This window comes from the organism of the source record quoted next, unplaced genomic scaffold, assembly GCF_019419815.1.
Source record: "Pyrus x bretschneideri cultivar Hongxiangsu unplaced genomic scaffold, Pyrus_bretschneideri_v1 Contig25, whole genome shotgun sequence".
Lineage (NCBI taxonomy): Eukaryota > Viridiplantae > Streptophyta > Magnoliopsida > Rosales > Rosaceae > Pyrus > Pyrus x bretschneideri.
Genome location: NW_025999557.1, coordinates 3,622,738 through 3,639,590, shown reverse-complemented (window position 1 = coordinate 3,639,590; position 16,853 = coordinate 3,622,738). Strand labels below are relative to the sequence as shown.

The 16,853-nt window shown below is 35.2% G+C and overlaps 2 protein-coding genes across 3 annotated transcripts; one reads left to right on the top strand and one right to left on the bottom strand.

Moving 5' to 3' along the window:
• Positions 1–4,669: 4,669 nt before the first annotated feature.
• Positions 4,670–10,195, bottom strand: LOC103941891. 2 transcript variants are annotated; one of them, XM_048587032.1, is made up of 15 exons: positions 10,051–10,195; positions 9,855–9,932; positions 9,352–9,435; positions 9,094–9,258; positions 8,892–8,960; positions 8,668–8,794; positions 8,239–8,311; positions 7,961–8,077; positions 7,720–7,839; positions 7,591–7,609; positions 7,212–7,296; positions 6,741–7,069; positions 5,953–6,068; positions 5,771–5,864; positions 4,670–4,966 (listed from the first exon to the last, which is right to left on the bottom strand). In XM_048587032.1, exons 1-15 carry the CDS (start codon positions 10,138–10,140, stop codon positions 4,901–4,903), a joined length of 1,632 nt encoding a protein of 543 aa, XP_048442989.1. In that variant the 5' UTR covers positions 10,141–10,195; the 3' UTR covers positions 4,670–4,900. The 2 variants fall into 2 exon arrangements, with proteins under 2 accessions (XP_048442989.1, XP_048442990.1); XM_048587033.1 differs by having other exon boundaries at positions 9,138–9,258; positions 10,051–10,191.
• Positions 10,196–10,790: 595 nt separating this feature from the next.
• Positions 10,791–12,528, top strand: LOC103941892 (transmembrane emp24 domain-containing protein p24beta3-like). Its single transcript, XM_009352094.3, has 4 exons — positions 10,791–11,018; positions 11,228–11,414; positions 12,024–12,131; positions 12,313–12,528. Exons 1-4 carry the CDS (start codon positions 10,791–10,793, stop codon positions 12,444–12,446), a joined length of 657 nt encoding a protein of 218 aa, XP_009350369.1. The 3' UTR covers positions 12,447–12,528.
• The last annotated feature ends 4,325 nt before the right edge of the window (positions 12,529–16,853 follow it).

The window sequence follows — 16,853 nt, the reverse complement described above, 5'->3', positions numbered from 1 at the left end:
CTTATTCAGTCTTTTTCTTATTTTCGTTGAGACCTTCGTTGGTAAAAAAATAGAACAGAAACCCTAACTCTAAATATGAAATGTACGTTACATGAGGGGCGTTGCATGGCCGGTGGCCCTATGTTTAGATTTATAATCTTGAAGGTCTGATTGGTAATCTCATTTTATCATCAAAATTTAAGTGAACTTATATGCCGACATTGATCTTGTGCATACTTGGTAATTGGGTACAATTAACGAGGTACAATTAACGAAATTTATGGCTTATTACAACTTATTACAAGCAAATGACCAAAATATTTTAAATTATTGAAAACGTTTTTAGATTAAATATTTTTTTTAAGTTTTAAAAACAATTAAGTGTATCATGTATGAAGAATCAGTTATGTTATTCTTGTAGAAAACATTTCAAGTGTTTTTTATAATTAAAAGCATTTCTCAAATTACAACAAGTGAAGCAATCATATCGATAGAGGGTCCCATACGTGCTGAGGATTGACGTATGTACCCTTGGACACTTCAACTCAACCCAACAGTAACGTTGACACTTGAATATACAGTGGTGGCACCATATATACATGCATGCATTATATTTAGTTATTCAGTCACAAATTTGAGAAGTTTTTCTCTGATTAACCGGAGACAGGGATTTGGATTCTAATTTTTTTTTTTAATATTAATTAATAAGAGAGATTTTTTTTTTTAATTAAAACAATAATGTTACTTTACTCCAACATTGCTATCATAGATAATTATATTGTTGTGAATATAAAAGAAAAAAATAAAGATACACTAAGTTCGAAAGAAGATGAAGCAATAAGAGAAATATCACTGAATAAGTAAGAAGGAGAAGCAATAAGAGAAATATCATGAAGGAAGGAGTATACATTGTTCACTCATGGCTTTTCTTGTGACTTGCTGCACCCACTGCATGGCCTTGTACGTTAATTACTTGTGAACTGGCTAGAATAGTAGCTTCAATTGGCCTAGTAGTCAAGCAATGAATTATTAAATTTCAAGTTGGTAAAGTACGTAGATCCGTGAATCACTAGATATATCAAGATCTAATAATTATCATCCGACAAATGCAAGAGATTTTTGTTGTGCCTGAAACACACACACGAGAATATAGGTCATACATCATTATACAAGTAAAGGGATAATTAAAATAAATAAATAAAAATTTTCCTCTGCTTGTATAATAATTTATCCCGTGACACATTGAAATATCTCTCAAAAAATGCATAAACAAATGAAAGTGTTCAAAATAATTAAACAAATAAATTATATTCCATGAAGATAATTTTAAGATGTCAAATCATTTATCCATTCCATCTATGTGATGATTCTTATCATGATTGCTAAGGAGATTCTCTTAAAAGTATAACTCTCCCTATATGGATTATCCGCCACCTTATATTTTTGATACAATTTTCGTACCAACATTATAAAATATTATGCTAAAAACATGATGGATAGTCTCACTTTAAGTCTCCTTAGCATTTCTCTTATGAAGTATGGAGATTTTGGACCAGTGCTAATTTGAGAATTTAAGTATATCTTCATATATAGAGAGATGATTTTCACTCTTTTTTTTTTTTAACTTTTCACATACCTTGCTTTCATTTGGTCATCGTTTTGAATAAATCAAAAGAAAACAACAAACATGATTAAACATGGGAATGGTTGTTTATCATTTTTCATATATATAATTGAGATTTTCTTTCCTCTTTGAAAAAGCATAATGGACAATTTTAAGAGCTTTTTTAGGACACTTGTTTTGGGGTTTTGCGTTAGTGAAAAATTGGGCATTTCAAAGAAACATGGCGTTGTCTAAAGAGAGATAAGTGAGCCCTAGACTATAAAACGTGGCGTAAGCGTGAGTAGAGAAAGGTAAGCTCGGTGTGACAGGGTGTGTGAATCTGTGCTGGGTGTGGTGGTGGTCCGGGGACATGCATACTGGCTAGTGGTACTATAAACCCAGCTAAAGAGAGAAGAAAAGAGAATTAGGAGCAGATGAACAAAAGAAAATGAAAGTCTGTAAAATGTCAACGTTTATGAAAAAGATGTCTCTCTCTCTCTTTCTCTCTCTCTCTCTCGATACAACTTTGAAAAATAATTCTGAGTCTTCATTTTTTGGTTGACGGACTTGCTCTTTATTAATTTCTGTGCAACATCGCCACAGCCTTTTGTTTGGCAGCACAACCTTGCAACAAACCCTACCATATATAATTGCAGTCATGTTTTTTGTTCATGGACCCGGCAGTTTAATTACATCACATCTTGACCATTGATCCTACCATATATAATTGTAGTCGTGTTTTTCGTGCATGAATTACAGGGTTTAGGGTTTTGAATTTTAAGGTTTGAATCAATCCCAAAAAGGTGTCACTAGCTAATTGGTTTGATTTTCTTTAATTGATGACCATCTTGAATAAAGACCAAATTATCACATCGGGTTAGGACATTGTTCGATCAAGTTCAAATGCCCTACGATGCTCCGATAATTAGAGTTTCATTATGTCTGTATACGGTTGGATAATTGAGATATATTATAAAGTAACTCTCACAAAAATATGTCTCAAAAGCTAAACGATGTCATTACTAATTGCACTAAAATCTTTCATATAAAACCTCACACCTATTGAACTTGAGTGTAAATTAGAAACAATATCAGTATGATTAGTAGTAGGTCACTCAACCATCTCTAAAACTTTATCATGTGATTAATAGTGAATCACTTATCGTCTCTAAAATAACATTCTTTCAAACATTTTTGACCAAATCAAAGGAATGAATCCTTGTTACAACTCAGTATATCCATCAAGAGAGAGAAACCTAGGGATTAATGAAAGGAAGGTATATCCATCGAGAGAGAGGGAGACCTAGGTATTAATGAAAGGAAGGTTTGGGTGGTTATGGTATATATCCAAGCTTTTAGAAAGTTTTGTATATAAGTTGCAGGGTTAATGTACAATATATGCCATTTGCCTTGTAAAAGGGACTGCATCTTTTATCTCTCCCTCTGCTCCCACAACCAGACAAACTAAAAGCTTCTTTCTTCTCTTCTATTCCCTCCCTTTCTCGGCACCCTTGCATGTCATATTCCACCATGGAATCTCACCTCAACAAAAACCCCTCCTTTTCCCTCTCTTAATTTGTCCTTCCAACCCCAATAATTACCAAAACCCCTTTTCCATGCTTTTCTATTCTTTTCCCCCTTGTTCTGCAAATTTATACACAAATGAAATTAAGAATGGCATAATTTCCATGACTTCTCTTATCTTTAACTTCCATTTTTCGTGTGTGCAAGAGTCTAGAGAATAAGAACTATTCTTCTTTGAAACGGGATATGTTCATTATCTTCATTCTTCATAAATCACGTGATTCGTACAAAAGGTTAGAAAAGAAGAGAATGAGATACATGATGTGTGAAAAAATGAAGAGAATTAGTGCATTCCCGTTTCAAGGAAGTATTACTCGTCCAAAAGAGGAATGATAGCTAGAAATCACACATCAATACTTTTCATTTTAAAAAATAATGACTGGTTTTTCAAATTCTAATTGCTAAACTGATAAATTTTCAGTACGTCATGGATGAGAATCAAGCCAAGCCAATCATATTAGATTTGAACTCGCTATTTATAGTTGTCCACAAGATCACCGACATAAAGCGATTAGAATTATGACTAGTGGCAATGTGGCATCAAGCGCTGGTACTTAAATGCTTCACAAGTAGAGTTAGATTCCCCTGCCAAATGAATCTTATCTGAATAAGAAAATGTTAGCTAAGTTGAGGGATTTTATCAAGAAAAATTGGTGTTTTTAAGACTATTTAATAGTTTCAAAATTACTGAATAATCTGAAAATAACGATAAAAAGTAAATTTAATAAATCAAACTGTAAAAATTATTTTAAAAATCAAACTAATTGGTAAATTGGATTGCCAAAGACAAACGTTCCCTTGAATATTGGTTATCTGGCCTCTAAATATTTGCTTCTCTGCACTTTAGAGATTAGATGACCCGTTTGTTCATGTTTTCAGCACGCTTGTGGTCCTTAACTAGTAGGTGTTTCTTTCAGTTGCAAGTAAGACTACTTTGATTGACCCTCCACCATTAATTCAAATGACAAACAAAACACAATGTTCTCAAATCAAACGAAAAAGAAAGACGATATTTCTTTTCATTAACAATTTTACGAGAAATTATTGTGTAGTACTAAATAATGTCGCTATATTCACACAGCATATCATGAGTTAAATTTCTAGCATTTGTAAATTACACAATGATGACCATGAGAGGTTGAAATGTCTCTGTGAGTCTTTCTGGCCCCCAAAAGGATCAACTTCCATGACAAAATCATCAACTGGTCACCTCTTCGTTAAAAACAAAAATTATATTCTCTATATATAAATCAATCCACATGTTACAAGACAAGTGGATATTTACGAAGATTACAGCCTTAATAGTTAATACAAAATTCATCATCCACCAATATTATATCGTTGCGATTTTCAGTACCACGCAATAATTTTTCCAATTTGAGCTATTTTGTCTTGCTTTGACCAAAATTAATAAAAAGCTATTTGTCTTGGTAGACGACGTCGTATTTCGAATGAGGTAACAAAACATATTATCTCAAAAGCTGTCATAAAACACATAACATATCAGACCAAGTAAAAGTTGCAGATCATATCTAACTACATAGAAATAATGTACAACCAATCATACACTCATATGCTTAAAGTTAGTGATGAAATGAATTCTAGGTGCCTGTAAATGAACACTTGTAAAGTACAGTTGAGAATTCAAGCAAAAAAGAAAAGTTCCGGTACATGAATATGCATCGATTTGCTCCCCTCAAGATACTGCCGGGGACCAGTTTCTTTGAAGTTTCATCAGACCCCGGGTTTCGGCCCACTCCAGTCTACTCCCAAATACTTATCCAATACGTTCTTGTATGCCTGCAACAAAGAATACAGTACATAAGGATTTGGAACAATGATTTCAGTATCCATCAAGGATTCTGAATCGTGTAGAAGTGCGTTACTTTGTTCTTGAGCAGCTAGTAACATTTCATACCGTACATACAAATATAACGTCTCCAGTCAAATATAAAGGGACAGATATGCAAATGCACAAACAACGTCATTGGGATGATGTTAGGCCAAAATGTAAAGACGACAAAAAGTCTATGAAGAGTGTTAAATTGGGGGAAATACGGGATGTCAAGGATCAGAAAATTCATGAGTAGAATAAATTAACAGAACAAGGTTCATTGCTCACCCCAAAAATTACAGTAAAAATGTAAAATAGAAATATGAAGGCCTTGTGATCCTTGTTCATTACTTATGACATTGTTCATAACAAAAACAAAAACAAAAGATGAATTCATAACTTATGATCCTTGTTCCCTGCCCCGCTGTAGTCAAGTGGCCTTCTCCACCCGGGACAATGATAGGCAACAAAATCGTACTTCAAATTTTGATAATTTAAGATAGTTAAAATGATAACAATATCAAATGGGAGCACGTCAATTGATTATAGCAGTCCATGACATCGATACTAACTGATTTCGACCAATTACAAATTTGTATAACAAAAAACTAGATTCCTGGTTAATCATTTTATCATGGTAGTTCATAACAAAGAGATGATCATCATCTGGCAGACGAGCCAGTGAACATCTTATTTCCGGAATCAACCCCTACCCAATTTATGGTATCATGCGTGCCAGAAGACATGTTTCAACAAGAGCACAGCATTACCTGTTGTGCAAATACTTCTTTCCCATTCAAAATTGCATCCATTGCTGCAAATTGGTCGTCAAATGCCCCATAGAAAGCCTTGTAGAAATTGTTCCTGAAATGACAAATAAGAATAGCAGATTGTAGGTGAATACAGATCTTTACCCTTTTCACTAAAGAAATAATGACAAATTAGCATTTACCGTTCTTCCTCGGTGATCAGTTGATCCATTCCTTCAAATTTGCGGGTAAGCACTTCTGCTCCCACTGGTGAAAGCAAGTGCAGTATTAAAGCCTCCAAAGTTCTTGGAAAACTATTCTGCAAAATATTATATAAAAGTTGCATATAAGACTGAGAAATTTATTTTTATAAAACAAAATGGTAGTGGTTGGTTATTCGAGTCACTAATATATAGTTATCCTACAGTGTCTCCCTTTACCACCTTGCCATGATGGCATTACTAAATGGTATAGCTTATAAGACTCACTAAAAGTCATAGAGCGTAAGAAGGTTAAAAGAAAAGAAGGAAGAGGGGAGTGTCCTGCCCAGCTGCATTCTCGTAAAGAAATACAGAAACAAGACAAAAAGCAGTCAAGCCTTCAAACACTACTGGACTTAATGAAAGGATAAACTATTATGGCTCACTTTTCCGTTAGATGGGACAATTTTCACTGGTAAAAGCGTAGAAACATAGTTATAAAGCACAAGAAACCAGAATAGTAGGCAAAAATAGGGAATAAAGACGGCCTTTGAATCTAAAAGAAATGAAGCTCCTCTAGATGACAACTTTCTCCTATCCAAGTAAGATGACCTGCTAGCTAATTAAGCTGTTACTGTTTGGCATGCAAGACACGCCAAACATTAATAGAAAGACCTTGCTTTATCACTTTCTCTTGATAATAACAAACAACTCTCATGAAACGAGAGTCGACTCGCCTATTAGTCTACAAGTTTAAGTTTTACAGTGAAAGTAAAAATGTTCAAACTCACCACCATGGCAAGAAATACATTTTTCAAAGTGATGGGGTGAAGAGTCCAAAAGATTTTAGCAACTGGATCATCTTCCAAGCTAAACGAACCCGGTCTCACAACTTTGATGCATTCATCTTTCACATTAGCTGCAGAAGCAGTTGTTGAAGCGGATTGCACTGGTTGTCTTTGCTCAGCAGCATTAACATGACCATGAACTAAAGAAATAAGTTCATGAAGAGCAAGGACGGCAAGGGGCTCCAGTACATGCGACATAAATCTTTGGTCTACTTCCTTCCCTTTAAGATCCTTTCTCTCACATGCCTGATCCAAAGCGTTGTCATTGTGATCTGGGTGTAATATCAAGTTAGGGATGTCGGCAAACAGAGGATTTACACGGCCATAAAGATTCACTACAAGTTTTTTTTTTTTTACCAAATAATCTTAATACATAATGATAATCAGTGAGCTCATAGAAAGTTACAAACTGACCTACTTGTCCTTTTTTAAGCACTATACCAGTATGCTTCTTCATGTTCTCCATTTCAGATAAAGAAGGTACAGGCAGCACTCGGTCCTGTCCTAAAATAAAAAATAATAAAATAAATATACTTATAGTGCTCAATTACAAAACTTCTGATTCAAAGCTAAAAACAAAGGCGGAAGAAAACGCAGTCGATGTGAACACAAAGTTTTCAAATACGACAAAAATAAAATGATAAAGCATATACCAATATAGAACAATATGTTTACTTATATGTTTCCATATTGTAACTTAAAACTTGTTATTTTGAAAATAAACGCACAAATAAGAATGTCTACCAATGTGTGTGTTCGTGTGAGAGAGAGAGAGAGAGAGAGAGGTACACACCATTTCTCTATCTGTCAGTCTTTTGATGCGGATTGGACAAGTAAACGACACATGTGAGAGATACAAAATAATGTTAGCTTGTTCCGTTAATGCTTTGCATACTAACTAAAAGGAAACAATACCACAAACCTTCTTAATATTATGCGCAGATAATATGCATCCATGTGTTCTGACATGTTTAACGCTACATTGGACCGCCACCAAAAGTTCACGGCAATGGTCAGATCATCACTATCGACCTGGTGGAACCTGTAGCAAAAATAAATAACCACTATGAATAAAAAGGTCACGCTAAAGTCTTATATTATAAGAAGACAAAAAAAAAAAAAAAAGACTCCTAATGAACACACTAATGGATATTAAACCTTACCAGCCTTCAGGAATGAAAAGGGCGTCACCTGGCTGAAGAGTAAGCTTCTGCGAGTGCTGCATTAAACATTGTGCTCTTGGATAATTTGAAAAGTTTGGGTTCTCTAAAGGAACAGAACTGCAAGAAGGCGTAAATTATAAGATTGAAAGACTGCAATTCGTTCTCTTTGTTGATAGAACAATAGATACAAATAACTAATAGAAGCATAAAATTTTCATGATTAAATAATTACAAAGATATCTAATCTGAATTCATATTTATTATTTCAGGTACTATACCTGTGATTTGATGCCTCCCCATATATTGGCCTAGGGTATAGCATAGGACTTGCTGAAGGAGGCCATAAAACCACTGTGAAACATGCAAGCTTTTATTAGAAAAATTCCAGAAATAAAAAAATCTATTTAGACAAATTTTACACACTAACATAGTTGGGGACACTGAACAAAGTTAAGTTCTATCTTCAAATCTCAAACCAACTTGTTCTAGAAATCAAATAACCCTTAAATCAGTGGCCTTCTAAGAATAAAACAAAAAAAAAATCACTTTTGTAGGGATGCAAATAAACAATAAGAGGGAAAATCAATTTGCTTTCTTGGCAGATAATCATTCAGTGATATAGAGAACCGGCAACATGAAACCTATCTAACCATTCTGAAGTTGGACAGAGCATGATGCACTAAGAGAGCCAGAGAAAATGATTCTACCTTGTTTGCCGCCAGAGACTACACAGAGAAGGTTATGGTGTGGATCATAGTGAGTACTTGATCTAGCTTGAGCATTGTTCATCCACAAGTTGATAGAAACTATTACTTTGTCCTCCAAAAATACAGGCTAAAGTGGTCATTAGAAATCAAGGATGAGAAAAAAGGATTCATTAGTGGAAGGCTGTAGGATAAACAACAAGGACTAGTACAAGAAACTCACGAACCGTTTGGATATCCTCCCTCAAAGATCCTAGTTGAACCCTCTCTTCAGTTTCAGTATTGATTATTGGGATCTGAATCACATATAATAAAAGTTATGTCCCAAATATGTGACCCTTCAAAGAAAACTAATCAGTCTAACATATTAAAGAAAGTTAGCCGAATAATGACTAATCAAGCCATTAACAAAGCCTTTGAAGGTTAAACCTGTGCTAAATAGATTTGTTGAGGAGCATCCTCATAGGGCTTACTGTCATACTCAGATGAAGACTCCAGTAGCCCATGCTGATCTGATTCAACACCTGAACCATCCTCCGAATGATGCATGCGTTTCTTACATAGACCAATGAATGCAGAAAATTGCAGCGGTACCTACAGATGGAAGGGGTAGTAAACTAGTTAGGGCTAATGAGATCCAGAAGAGAGTATTTCAGACCATTCACCAGGGACATACAAATTACTTACCCTCTCATGGCTTCTAATATCACCATTGAATACAGGTGCTGAATCAGATAGCATAGCTTCCACAACACACAATCCAACTCGCTCCTAATTTTCCATTCGTAGAGACCATATAAATCACAAACTTCAATTTAACGAAAGCAAAGAAATCAACGATCTACGCAACGAGCAAATAACTTAAAAATGAAACAAAAAATTACTTGTTAATCCCTGAAAAACTACACAGTCAGCTCCCTAAGGCCTAATTCAGTAGTAGGAATGGATTAGCACACCCAAGGCTCGGAATTAGAAACAGAATTCGAATACGTTAAGCACAAGAACATCATTAAGCAACCATTTGAGGTTGATCCTGATCACATTTCGTTGCTGCTGTGGTAAATTTTTAAGTAGTCGAAAGAAAGCAAAGCAGCTTTGACCAGATAATCCCTAATTTCCTCAAATTTACAACCAATCACCACACAGAACAAAGCAGAACTGACTGGAACAAAAAATTCAAGGCAAAATACCTGCAAATAATCGAGACCGCCATTACATGGATTCCAATTGGAGAAAGCTTTCCAATCTGTGACGCAGCCGCTAAAAACCTAATGAGAAGAAGAAAGCAAGAACAGACAGAACGAGCGAGAGTGAGCAAATGCTCGTGAATTTTAGAAAGGCGCGAAGAAAATTGCAGTTAATTATGTGAAACAGTAAGGAATTTACGGCGGGAACGTTCTCGGATTCGATCCGAGACGCGAAGTCTGTGGCCGAAGGAACTTCGTTCAATCTTCGAACTCGCAGAGACGACTCCATTGCTGCGCTGATTCGCTCTCCGACTCACTGAGCTCGGCGAACTAGCACACAACCATAGCAGAGCAGGAGAGAGATTTAGGGTGATATGTATTAAAAATTTAAAACGACTAATTAAAGGAAATATTTTTGTTTTAAATGTATTTAAAATGTTGTCTGCAGTAAGAACGAGCAGTTATGTGCTTTTCTCAAGAACTAATGATTGGTTTTAAAAATATTTCCATCAAAAACGTTTTCAGCCATTTCAAAAATATATTCAAACGAGTTTTTAATTTAAAGAAAATTGTACAAAGGGACGTGATATCCACACCTTCCGTTTTACTTCTCTCACACCCTTTTAATTTTTTAATCATCGGATCGAATAAATGGAAGAATATCAAATGACAGAAATTAACAAGAGATGTGGAAGAACTAAAAAAGGGGTGTGGAAAGCACATCCTTGCACAAATCACCTAAAAGCCCAACCATTTAAAGAAGCTAGGCCCAAAAGAAAGCCCAATCATGAAGAAAACAAAGTCATGGAGGGAGCCAAAGATTTCTTAACGAAGTAACCGAATTTCAAGCCTCCTTATTTTCTTCAGGAACACTCTCTCTCGATCGATCGATCGATTCAGTTCTGTGGCTGATTGAATTCCAGAGCAAAGATAAAAAAAATGGAGAAAAGAAAGAGATTCGAGACCGCCAAGATTTACGTGGCGTACGGTTTTCTTCTGAGCCTCATCGACAATGGCAGTGTTGCTACTGCTCTTTCAATCACCGTGACGGAGTTTGAATGCGTATCAGAGCAGGTTCTACACGAAGGAGACACCGTCTCCGGAAACTTTGTTGCCATCGACCACGACATCTTCTGGAGCTCCGACCACCCTGGCATCGATTTCACTGTAAGCTCCTAATACAAAACTTTCACGTCAAATAACTGAGCATGTTACGCTTTCAGACGGTGTAAATCAAAATCATTACGTAGGTGTCATTGTATCAAAATGCAGAGTCCTAATTTACGAACAACGAAATGTGTCAAATAATTCGTAGAAGATTGTTACATTTCCACTTAAATGGGAGGTGCAATACAACTTATGTGTGGTTTATGCAGGCTACAGCTCCAGGAGGCAGCATTGTGTCTTCTCTGAAAGGAACGTCGGGAGATAAGTTCAAGTTCAAGGCACAGAAAAGCGGAATCTACAAGTTCTGTTTTCGAAATCCTGCTTCGACTCCTGAGACTGTTTCATTCTACATCCATGTTGGCCACATCCCAAATGAGCATGACTTGGCTAAAGACGGTTAGTTCAACATATTTTTTGCTCCTTGGTAGCGAAATATGTACGGTAGGAGAGTCTTTCGAGTTTGAAATTTTGAGAGGATCCCTTTGATTGTTTGCATCGGATTATTCATGGTGATAAAATGGGTCACATTCAATTCAGATTGATCGTTACTCAGTTGTTTTTAGCTTTTATTTTACCACATATGTAACGGGGAAAAAATGTTTTTTAGTCAAAATGATCTATGAGATTGACATAACTCTTCATTTTTGTCTCTGAGATTTGAAATCGTTAGAAGTGGTCTTGAGTCCATCATCAATCATTTTAATTATTCCATAAAAAAATCTTCATTAAATAAAGATAAAAATATAAAAATACTCTCAATTTTATCAAATCATTTTGACCTATTGTTTATTAAATTAAGGATATTTTTGTCATTTTCATTCTTATTTAACAAAATTCTTCACATAATGACCAAAATAATTGATGGCGGACAAACTCAATGACCACTTCTATCGATTTCAAACTCAAGGATTAAAGTGATGAATTATACCAATATCAAAGACCATTTTGACTAAAAACGTCTAAAAAAAAACAAGGTCATTTTCATTTATTGTAATTTTGGTGCAGAACACATGGACCCTCTGAATATTAAGATTGCCGAGCTGAGAGAGGCATTGGAAGCAATCACAACAGAGCAAAAGTTCCTTAAGGCGCGCGATGCCAGGCATAGATACAGTAAGTGTTGAGATTATGAATCCAGCATCCAAGAACGAATAGACTTTGCATGTGCTTATAAGTTGGGTTATTTTTTATATTACTAATTGGTTTCATGATGGAACCTCAACTTTCTTCTGTCAGTCTCGTACGTTTCCAATTGATTGTGTTATCGTCTAACAACATTTTTGTATCGTTGCAGCAAATGTTAGCACGAACAAACGAGTGATCTACTTCACACTTGCAGAGTACCTTGTATTTGCCGGTGCAAGCGCTCTTCAAGTGCTCTACATCCGCAATCTGTTCAGCAAGTCCGTTGCTTATAACAGAGTTTAATTAGGTTCCCATTTTTCTTAATAATCTTCTTATAAATTCGTAACAAATGTTATTTATCTCTTTTTATTGGTAAATAAGGCAACATTACCAGCACATTTCAAACAGTTTTTAGCCTGCAATTTTTTCTTCTGTTTTCATGTTCAACTGTTAGAATACGTGATACCGATCATAATCGACCTCACATACTGTGTGTCGAAGTTACAAGCACGAGTAAATGTCGTTTATGTTAGAATTGTGTGGCTCGATAGAAAGCAAGGACGTGATGATGGACTCGGTACCCTATTCAAAAAAGTACAATAACTTGCAATACAAAAATTAGGTCGTTCATTACTGATAGCATTTCCAAATAAAATGTATACTGCAAGAGCATAAAGAGCGACCTCAAGCTAATAAGGCTCTTTCTTTTGCGAGGATTTGGAGGATCATCTATCTTACACAGTTTTACCATTGCTTTGCAAAGAAGTTATTTTCATGATTCAAACTCGTAACCTTTCGGTGACAAAAAAAACAACATTTTCGTTCCGTCAAGTCCCTAAACCCTATATTGCTGAAGCATGCTTTAGAAAAAATAGGATAGCTACTTTGCAAAACTAAGATTGGGCATGGTTTAATTGTAGTGGCTCAATAGGCATGTGGGGCTCGGCTAGCTTCTCGCGATAAAAATTTGCATGCACTTGTTGGATACTTGTTGACCCTAAAAACTACCAAGTCTACGTGGCGCGCAGGCCAAGTAACTAATGAGCTAATTACGTCATTCAGTTATGTGCGGGGCGTGCCAACTCGTCTGCCGAGTTCAGCCGGGGAGTAAAATATGATGATGTCGCATTGAGCGCGCTACTGACTTCTTGATCTTGTAACTGCGATCAAGTAAGAAACACGTATCGGCATTCGGGTTCTAGAGCTTGTAGACAAGACTACTAGTTCTGCGAAGTTCAATTTCAAATTCGGCTTTCAACGTGCCGAATCGTAGTAAGGTTGATGAGATGACCTCTACCAACAAGGACTTGAAAATCCTTGCCGACCAAGACTTGGATAAATAAGCAGTTGGTCTCAAAGCAATGCTGTTTATCCAAACTCGAAATCTTTGTAGAGTTCAATCGGGATTCTACCACCTTCTCCACATAATATGCGACATCAAAATCCCAAATTCCTGATGTAGACCACGTGCATTTGTGATAATGGCCCCAGGAAACAATTCTAATATTTGATGGTATGGTACCATGCATATCATTCCCTCAATGCCACGTGCTTTATTGGATGACTTATCCATCGATTTCTGTAAAACTTTAGAATGGTGCTATACCCATCCTAATATCTTATCTCCTCACCCATCTTATATTTGCATTCATCATAAACAGTGAAAAAACACAAACTCTTTTCCCACCCACCATTATTTCCAAAATAACCCTTGCTGTAAAAAATAATTATCCTAACAAAATTACCCAATGACTCCAAATATCACCATCCCCAACACCCAACGCCCATCCTCGATCGCCAACCATCGCAGCACTACCATGTTTCGAAAACCGCTTCGGTACCCACTCTGTTGTTTCCAAATTGTCCCAAAACAAATACGATCGAAGTTCTAAGTGTGGAGGATGAAAGGTTTATGATATTATTATTATTATTATTATTAAATCCCATAAGGTTCAGAACATAGCTATATTAATTTATGGATGTTCCAAAACTATCCTGGTTGCAATTCTCAACATTTTTATCTCACTAGGAATTATAACAACTGGGTAGAACTCTGATTGAAATGTCGAATTTGTTTACTATATTTTAGGTTTTTCTGTCAATATAACTATTATCAAGTGTTAATATATGATTGGTTGGTCTTTAGGTCTTTGAAAGTTATTTTATATAAGGATAAATTTGTCAATAAATTTTTTTTTTTTTTAAATGGATGAGGAGATAAGACACTGAGGTGAACTTAATAGTACTCAAATTTTATTAGCCTATTGTCCTCCTTCCTTATCTTTTGCATGGCACCAATTTAATCCAAAGATTGCTTTTAATATTTGAATGCCTAAATCGCAGTTTACGTGGATCTCTATCGTCCAAATTCCCATGCACCAATGACATTCCAATGTGCATCATTATCTTGACTTCATCATTATGCCAAAACCATGCATCCTGACTATTCAAACCTCATCTTAATGTACCATGCTGCTCTAATCTGATAACAAGAATCCCAAGTCCATTTGAACTGTACTACTTGTTTGGAAATATAATTTGCATCTTATCTATCATGTTTAAGAATATGCCAAAACAATACATATTAAAAGATAATTATTATGATAAAAACCATAATATTATATTTTAATAACAAAATTATCTTCACTTTTCCATCCGACGGTTGGGAGCTATGCTCACTCAATGGCCTTGATGGCACGGGCCGATTATTTAATTTTGGGTCCAAACAATACTATAATTTATCTCATATATACTCGAGTGTTACGATGATATGTCATTATAACTGTGAAACACAGACGTTGTGTGCCACAAGTGCATGCAAATTTTTTCTCCTACCTTAGACACAAGATAATGACGCTTCATATTTTTTATATTATCGACGCTAGACCAACTTCATTGTCCTGTTTAACATCGAAGCATTTGTATTAGGCATGGATAAGTGGTCGTTTTATGCCATTTTCTCTTTGTTTCCATTGCATTGAGAGAATATTACAACTTCAAAATGGAAGAGGCCTCAACAGCTGAAAAATTAGGCCCAACTCTAACCGCTCTTCAACTTGTTTCTTACCAATCAGTCAACGGCCCAGAATTGTTTCATCAAGTAAATATTTTTATTTGGTATTGTGCAGGCAAAATTCCAAGGACTGAAACCTTATCCATTTATGACTCTTAGAATTCCAAATATTTGAAATTCCAATATTATACCTCAATTGTTCGTACTAACTAGGGAGAAGTTTTACCAAATCCAAAAAACACAAGCAATTAAAAAATTAAAAACATATATGGGCTCGATTGAAATTGTTTTTAAAATGATTGAAAGCGCTTTTAGAAGAAAAATAAAATATTCTTAAGTTCCAAAAACATTAAAGTGGAAAAAATTCATGATAGTAGAATTTCTTTTATAATTTAATTGTTTTTTTTCTTCTCAAATTTCATTAAGCTAGCTTGTAAGCATGTTTTCACAATGATAGCCTATTACACATATTATTTAAAAATTTTAGTACTTAAATATGTTAAATTCAAGTTCTGTAAGCATTTTGATTTTTTATATTTCCACGCCAAACTTCACCAGGGGTAGCTGCCCCCAGTGGATCTTAGCTATTTCCATCCTTGCACGTAACTTTACCCTCTTATCTTCGGTTTTAGGGTTTATATTCTTCACGCTCATGTCATGTAATAAATATTTTATTATTCAGACAATAATAGATCAATGTCTAATCGTATTTTATACTTGAATCCTGAAAAGAAAAAAAAAGCCACGGGCCTACTAGAAAAGGGGAAATAAGCTATTGCCATGATGTCAATCAAGAAAAAGCAACACTATGATGGAATCATATGGAAGATTTCACGTTTGAAGTATTCAAGCCACCAAAATAGTTCAGATTTATAAAAAAAAAAAAGGATAAAAAAAGAAAGAAGATTCAAAAGTCAGCCATTCGTAATGTCAAAAGACCGAAACTCTTGCATTTCGCGCGTTTTGATTGGTCGTGGGATCAAAATGGAAGGGAAGGGCTGTGCCGCCGTGGGAGCCACTTTCACGCGGTCTGCGAGATGGCGGGGCCCGCACAAGTGTCTGACTCTTTGGTTTTTTTCCTGTCTTCCTTGCAGACACACGCGCGCTTCCAGTGGGGTAGCTTCACCCTCTTCAATCTTCATATGTTATAATTTTTGTACGGTAGATTTGGGGAAATCAAGTGATTAGTGGGATTTGATTGGAAGTAGGTACGGCTGATATTCGCATTAGCAGGCGAGTAGAATACAATTATTTCAATTGTTTAGCAAAATGGTGAATGGTCGACACGAGGACCAAATCACGGTTTTGGCGGGAAACTATTATTTACACAAGGCAGTTCTCGGACGTTAATAAAAATAAAAACTTTAACAAAAAATTCTTGATACTGTTTATTTTAACGAAAAATTATATTTTTACATTAAAAAACCAATGTTGGTACTATTTCTTTTACCCTTTATTTTATATTTATAGTTTAAACTCAAAGTTTATTTATAGTTTAAACTCAAAATTTTCAAATCATTTTTATTAGTTTTCATAAGAAAATGTCAGAAATAAATATTTAAACCTAATTGGATTAAGAAAATTATTAAGTGGAATAACAATTTTTTTTAAAAAAAAACGATATTAACTACACTAAAAGGGTAAGAGGGTAGGTTAAACCTCAAAATAGGTAAACAATTCGTCTTTGACAAGAATTC